Raw genomic sequence first — 6,844 nt, 5'->3', positions numbered from 1 at the left:
TATACATTATTTTTTTTAGCATTAAAGTCACCTGTAACTCCCAGGTGTAGTTTTATCTCAATCTAATTATGCTCATGAGATGTGATTAAAAAAGTGATTATTAGTAAATTTGTATTTTTTCTTAATGATTAAGAATATTTAAAAAATACTTTAAAAAAATCATTTACATTAGTGCGCATATTTGAGAAGCACATTTGGTGCTGTCTAACATTATCCTAAAATAAAATTACAATATCTTAATAGGATTGGCTAGTGAACTCTGATCTAGATGGGACCAATAAACTGATTGCTAACTTTCCAAATATTAAAGATGGAAAAAGTTGGCACTTTCTTTTAAGAAAGATGCTACTCTGCCCACTTAATTTGCCCCCTCATTTTGACATCTCATGCATTTTATTTTATTTTAATTTTTTTCTTTACTTAATAGTTAAGGAAGTGACTATTAGTGTATTGATATTTTTTATATTTTTAAAAAAAGTTTTAAAATGATAAAGAAATATGAAAAAAATTGAAAAAAAATAAAATGGTGATTTTGGCCTGGTGGTAAGTTCTAGTGGGCTACTCTAAGCGGCAAAGTAGCACCACTCTTCTTTTAATACGCCTGAATGGCCGTGAGATTTGGACGATCTCTCCAAGTGGCAGTTCGAATAGTGACTACAATGCATTTTAAAATTAAAATTAGGAGAGATGCTACAAATCATCTCACACAGTACATTTTATATATTTTAGATTTTATTTTATTTTATTTTTACTAAACTAATTAAGTTGTTCTGCTCATCATTTATAGATCACATACTTTTTATGAAAAAGAGAAAAAAATAAAAAATAAAAGAGATATGGTTTTTGGTGTATGGAATTATAAGAAGAATTATTATAAAATTAGAATTTATAAAAGTTTAGGGCTCATATTTTAGGATTTATTGATTTAGCTTATTTTAAATTAATTAAAGAAATCACGAGATGGTGATGTGTGATTGGAGAGCATAAAAACCATTTTTATAGATAAAAGATTGAGATCAGAAGGGTTGGAAAAAAAAAAAAAAAAAAGCCTAATGAATTGTAAATGATATATGGCAGATTTTTATAAAATTTTAAAACTTTCCTTTTTTACATTATATCAGAAATATATTATAAACTCTTTTACACACACACATATAACTAGGAAAAAATGTAAAGGTACACAGCTAAGGTCAGTCGATGTTAACCCAAGGGAAGAGTTGCATCTCACACTTCTGCATTCTCAAATTAACATCCTGTCCAATCGCTAGTATTAAACAACTTGGCCAGGAGTACTGATCCACCTCACATACTTTAATTCCTTACTATGCCTTAAAAACGAATAGGTACAACATTATGACTACCCATTTCCAAATAATAATGAAGATGATGCCTAATTTCTAAGTTTAACCCATAAGGAATAAGGGTACTATAGAATTCAGAATGAGGATGTTCTGATAGAAGGAGCGCCCCACACTCTTTCACCTTCACGTTCGAGCTACTTGTTTTAACTGATGCTCTAATGTAGCTCCATCCATCCAAATTATTTGACTGCTCCAAAAACCACATGGTTGGTAGTAACACCCCAAACCCAATTGGCCCCACAGAAGGGTCTTTGGGGGCACGAAGGACTAAGGGTTCTTTTAGAGGACCTTCATTAGTCTCAAAATGATAAACAAACTCAACAAACTGGCCTTCATCAGGATGACTGCCCTTGAAAATCCTTGGATCTGAATTCTCTATCACATCATCAACTTCATAAATAGTCAAATGAAAATATGCCTCCCACTTACTATTATTATCTAAGTTTGGATGGATTTGAAGTGTCACGTGAGAACCAAAATTTCTCATGTTGAACCACTCTTGAACTTCAGCTCCCAAGGAAGATCCACACAATACCTTGGCATTAAAACTATTAGTTTCCTGCAGGTGAAATAAGAACAAAAAATAGAAAGATGTTAATTGGAGAATATTAAATAACCACTCCCACAAAACATCTTATGAAAAGATCAAAGAGACTTACAACGTCATAGCCTTTTGTCTGCAAATTACTTTCTTCACGATTCAAGCTTCTAATGTAGTAGACACTGTCATCAAAACCAACATAGAAGGCCCCAATAGAGTCATCATTGGTCATAAACATTTCTTGCATAGAGCAAGCATCATTTGAGCCAAACTCTGGCACTGCGAAAAACTTAGTGAATTTGATAGCAGTTCCACCTTTATACAATTGTTCAAGATACCCCTCACCATTCATGTCTTGAATTCCACCAAGTGCTAGGCAATCAGATACATCCAGAATTTTAAGAGATGACAAACTACAAATAACGCTCGGAAAAATTGAGAGCTTTTTGCAGTTATGCAAAGACAATATGGAAAGGCTGCATAAATTCTTAAATGACAGGGGTAGTTCCTTTATGGCAGTACCATCCAAATAAAGTAACCGTAATGAGGTCATGTTTCCCACAATGTCGGGGAACTTCTGAAATCTTGAACAATCAGAAAGATAAAAATGTTCAAGAGACTCCAAGCTAATCTCATTTGGAAAGCTTTTAAGGCGTTTGCAAGCATGTAGATTCAATCGTCTAAGCCGTTTGAGAACACCAATAGATTTGTGGACCTTAGATAAACTTGTACAACCTTCAAGGTCTAGTGTCTCAAGACTTGGGACTCCGGTGAAGTCTGGTGTCTCCACCAAGTTTTGAGAGCCGCTAAGATCAAAGCGTTTCAAACTCCCAAAACTCTGTTATAAAACAATAAATATTGAAAAAAAAAACATTAACGAGCTTAGTACCATTAGTAGAAAGAAGGACAACAAGAATAAGAAGAAAACACCTTACACTAATTCCCTTCCACAGTTGCTTGATGTGACTGCTTGGAAATCTAAGTTCAACAAGATTGCCTGCTTGAAAGCCGTTTGACAAGGATTTTGAAGGATATTCAGACAATTCTAGCACTCGTAAAGCATGTGTTGGCATGAATCTTAAAGGGTCGTTGTGCCAATGCAGATTCAATAACTTATCACAGAGATTAGAAAAACTCATGTTGACAAAACTGGTGTTGCGAATTTTAAGAATTCTCAATTTCTTCATCTTTGAGAAGGCTCTAATACTGAATCGTTCCTCATTTTGATTAGGTAAGTTTAGCATTATGCCTTCAATCACCTCAGTTCCCTAAAAACCAAGAACAATAAAATTGTGTGAGAAATATTTGCAAAAATCTGTAGAATTAGAATGAAAATACACTATAAATTTATATCTGGATTAATCCACTTACAGTATTATTCTTCAACACGTGAAGGACATCCTTATAATGCCACAATCTACTACGCCGGCCAGGCTCTTCGGGGGATTCATCATAAATTATTTCTTGACCCATTTTTTGTAGCAAATCATGCATCCTCAACCTTCTAGATGAGATGGTTATAAGACATTTCTCCATGAGAATATCAATATTGAGGTATGGGTAGTAACCAAAACTTTCTAATATATCCATTAAAATGTTATCTAAGACCTCTCCATTGAAAAAACAAGCAATATCTAAAAACAATTTCTTTTGCAAATCCTCCAATCCATCAAAACCTACTTGAAGTATATCCAAAATTCCTTTATTAGGATTTGCTTTCAGTTGATCCCAAGCATCTTTCCATGCATTTGTTCCTCTACCAAACAAGGAGGAACCTAAAACTTTGAGAGCTAAAGGAAGGCCTTGAGCATATTTCACAAAGCCTTTGGATAAATCCACATAATTTTCTTCAGGATAGGGTTTCTTGAAAGCTGCCAAACTAAAGAGCTGCAATGCTTCATCATTCTTCAACTCATTAACCTTATAGATATCATTCACTCCATGTCTTTTCAATAAATGGTTATCTCTGCTTGTTAAAATGATTCTACTCCCTGGGCCAAACCAGTCGTGGCTCCCAGCTAGTGTTGTTAGATGTTCTTCTCTGTCCACATCATCAAGGACTAAAAGGACTTTTTTATGACATAGTCTATTTCGTATCAAATTCATTCCCTCACGATCGTCCCATATATTTATTTCCCTTTCCATGAAGATCTTAGAAAGAAGTTGTTTTTGTAAAGAAACTAAACCACGACTTCTAGTTTCTTCTCTAATACAAGCAAGAAAGATGCTAGCTTCAAATTGGTAAGATATTCTATCATAAATGACTTCTGCCAAAGTTGTCTTACCCACTCCAGCCATACCATGAATTCCTATAAAGCGAACAGCATCCAATCCAATACCAAGTATGTTCATCATTTCCTCCACACGAGATTCTATTCCAACAAGTTCCTTGGAGAGAGTTGCAAAGTTACGACTCAATCCTTGAAGTATTCTTTTAATGATTTCTTGGACAATTGTTGATTCATACCTGGGAAAAATGATAAGATAATTAATTATTATGAGATAGTGATAGCATTTCAAGAGCCAAATGTATGATAACGTATTAATGTGCAATATAGCACATTAATATAAGATGCATGGTTTTGGGATTTTGGTTGTAACCTCCATGCTCCCTTTGTATAAGGTATTACTCTACCATAAATAAGAGTTATCAATAAAATTAGAGTACCATTCTCATATTTACGATATTATGACACCCTAATAATGTTTAACTTTTGACCCTTATATTTCCATTGTTTTTTGGTGAGAATTAGGAGAGTTTGGGTGTTCTTTCTAAATTAGAATCCTTAAGAGAATTGTAGGTTTTGATATGGAATCAGGGTTTCTTGGTACGTTGATGATCTGGGAGTTAGTGTTGATGCCAAATCCAAAGGGCCAAGGCAACATGATGTAGTTTCATATAATTGATGGTAAAGTACAAGAGAATCGGCTTAGGGAGCAATGTAATGATATGTAGTCAAAAGTAACTGATGCATATGGTAAAGCGGCCAGAGGAAGGAAGTTGTAGCTCTGAGGATGAAGGGAAGCCATAGAAATAATAGTTAGAGAGGAGGAACCATGAGTGATGATACAATTAATAGTTAGACAAATATACATATTTTAAAAAAATCCAACCAAGAGAGAAAATTGGGTGATGGCAATAGCTAAATGGCCAATGGTCGAAGATGAAACGATTAATATTAGGGGCAAGCACCAATTGAATGGGCAGGCAGATCTCCCTCATCATTTTCCTAAATTTGTGGTCATCCACAACCAAAGGCAACCAAACAGATCTTGATTCAGAAACATTAAATAGATCATCAAATATTCAATCTAAATCTAGCATACCACGTAAAGCCATATTAGTTAATAAATTTATTTTTGTGAAATCTCTTACTGGTGGTTTTGATAGTGAGTTGAGATGAGATGAGTTGATATGAAAGTTGAAAGTTGAATAAAATATTATTATAATATTATTTTCTAATATTATTATTCTTTTGAGATTTGAAAAAGTTAAATTTTTTATTATATTTTATTTGAAAATTTGAAAAATTTGTAATGATCTAGATGAGATAAGATGAGATTGAGATGAAATATTTTTTGTATCCGATCCTAATCATGGCAGTCGCACTTCTCTAACAAAAAAGTAATACATCATAAGGATCAAATGTTAAATTTATTTAATTCAAGGGATTAGATTTCACATCAAGAATTCATAATTTTTGTCACATGAGCTAGATAGCTAACTAATCAACACGAGTCTAAGATATGTATTTATATGGATCCAATTAAATTTATTGGTACAACCGGCCGGAATCCAATTTTATGGGGGTACAAATTTGAGAATCTCCAACATATCCATGCATGCTCTCGCTATAAGAATAAAAGAAAAAAAATGTTACCTAAGATGAAAATGCCATCCGGAAATGTTGCCCACTTCTTTCAAAGCAACTCTCCATGTTTGCATCGTCTCCATATCAATATTAGGGTCTTCTTCATGCCTAGCAAAAGCTTCTGCAAAAGCCCCAGTTTGGTTTTGTACCTCGAAGGGATCAACATGGTAGAAAACAGGCAAAACTGTCAAACCCGTCTCTCTCATGCATTTGACTATCTGGGCAAGTTCAGTCAAGCACCATCTTGAAGAAGCATAGTTTTTCGAGATAATGGGGATGGCGTACATGGATTCACGTATAGCTTTCAAGAGCTCTCGAGAAATATACTTTCCTCGCTCAAGTTTCTCGTCGTCTTTAAAGGCGATAATGCCTTTCTTTTCTAAAGCAGTGTATAAATGGTCTGTAAAACTCTTGCGGGTATCTTCGCCATGGAAATTGAGGAAAACATCATGTATCCATCGAGGCCTTGGAGAAGTGGAAGAAGACGGTGGTACTAATGATGAGGCTCTTTGAGTGCTTAGTGGAACCATTGGGCACTTGCAAAAAAAAAAAAACTTGTTTAAAGAAGTGCTTGCTAGCTAGTAATTTGGAGATCACTTAGAGAATTATGAGAAGAGATAGCACTAACAGGACTGCTAGCTAGAGATATATATAGGAAAGAGGCTCCCTTGCTTTCCAAACTATCAAACAATTAAATAACAAACATCACCATTAGTAGGAATCAGGCTAGCTTGATCATGGGTTGATGTTAATTTCAGCCTAGAAGACGTAAACAAGAAGTAAGAGAATTTGAGATCAGTTGACTTGGACAAATAATGCACATTAATGGTCTTGGCCGCGGGTCTTCCACTGCCAATCACGTCTTCCACGTCATGATCACAAGTTCAAACTTCCAGTACTTGATCTATTGTTTGGCAAACCGCGTCATTAGAAGATTTTATTCTTCATCTTAAATTTTGGTTTCTGCAAAATATATTGGGAAATAGGCATAAAATTTATATTTGGTAAATATCGATCCGACCGTTTTATGTTAAGAAAGTTGTTTGGTAAATAGCTTACAAGTTATTTTT

General features: G+C 34.3%; 1 protein-coding gene across 1 annotated transcript; it reads right to left on the bottom strand.

The window, feature by feature from the left end:
• Positions 1 to 1,264: 1,264 nt before the first annotated feature.
• LOC108995795 (disease resistance protein RPV1-like) lies at positions 1,265 to 6,304 on the bottom strand. Its single transcript, XM_018971423.2, has 5 exons — positions 5,784 to 6,304; positions 3,274 to 4,369; positions 2,838 to 3,170; positions 2,021 to 2,740; positions 1,265 to 1,920 (listed from the first exon to the last, which is right to left on the bottom strand). The coding sequence occupies exons 1-5, from the start codon at positions 6,302 to 6,304 to the stop codon at positions 1,330 to 1,332; spliced, it is 3,261 nt and encodes a 1,086-aa protein (XP_018826968.1). The 3' UTR covers positions 1,265 to 1,329.
• Positions 6,305 to 6,844: the final 540 nt, after the last annotated feature.

The sequence above is a fragment of the Juglans regia genome, chromosome 11, assembly GCF_001411555.2.
Source record: "Juglans regia cultivar Chandler chromosome 11, Walnut 2.0, whole genome shotgun sequence".
Taxonomy (NCBI): domain Eukaryota; kingdom Viridiplantae; phylum Streptophyta; class Magnoliopsida; order Fagales; family Juglandaceae; genus Juglans; species Juglans regia.
This window is presented reverse-complemented; position numbering and strand designations above follow the sequence as displayed.

What these genes read in the sequence shown, in the direction of transcription:
- LOC108995795 (XM_018971423.2), bottom strand. Translation starts at nt 6,304, where the DNA reads ATGGTTCCACTAAGCACTCAAAGAGCCTCATCATTAGTACCACCGTCT. An exon ending in GGATGGCATTTTCATCTTAG is followed by an intron (nt 4,370 to 5,783) that starts GTAACATTTTTT and finishes CATTTTTCCCAG; the next exon opens with GTATGAATCAACAATTGTCC. An exon ending in AGACAAAAGGCTATGACGTT is followed by an intron (nt 1,921 to 2,020) that starts GTAAGTCTCTTT and finishes TTTCACCTGCAG; the next exon opens with GAAACTAATAGTTTTAATGC.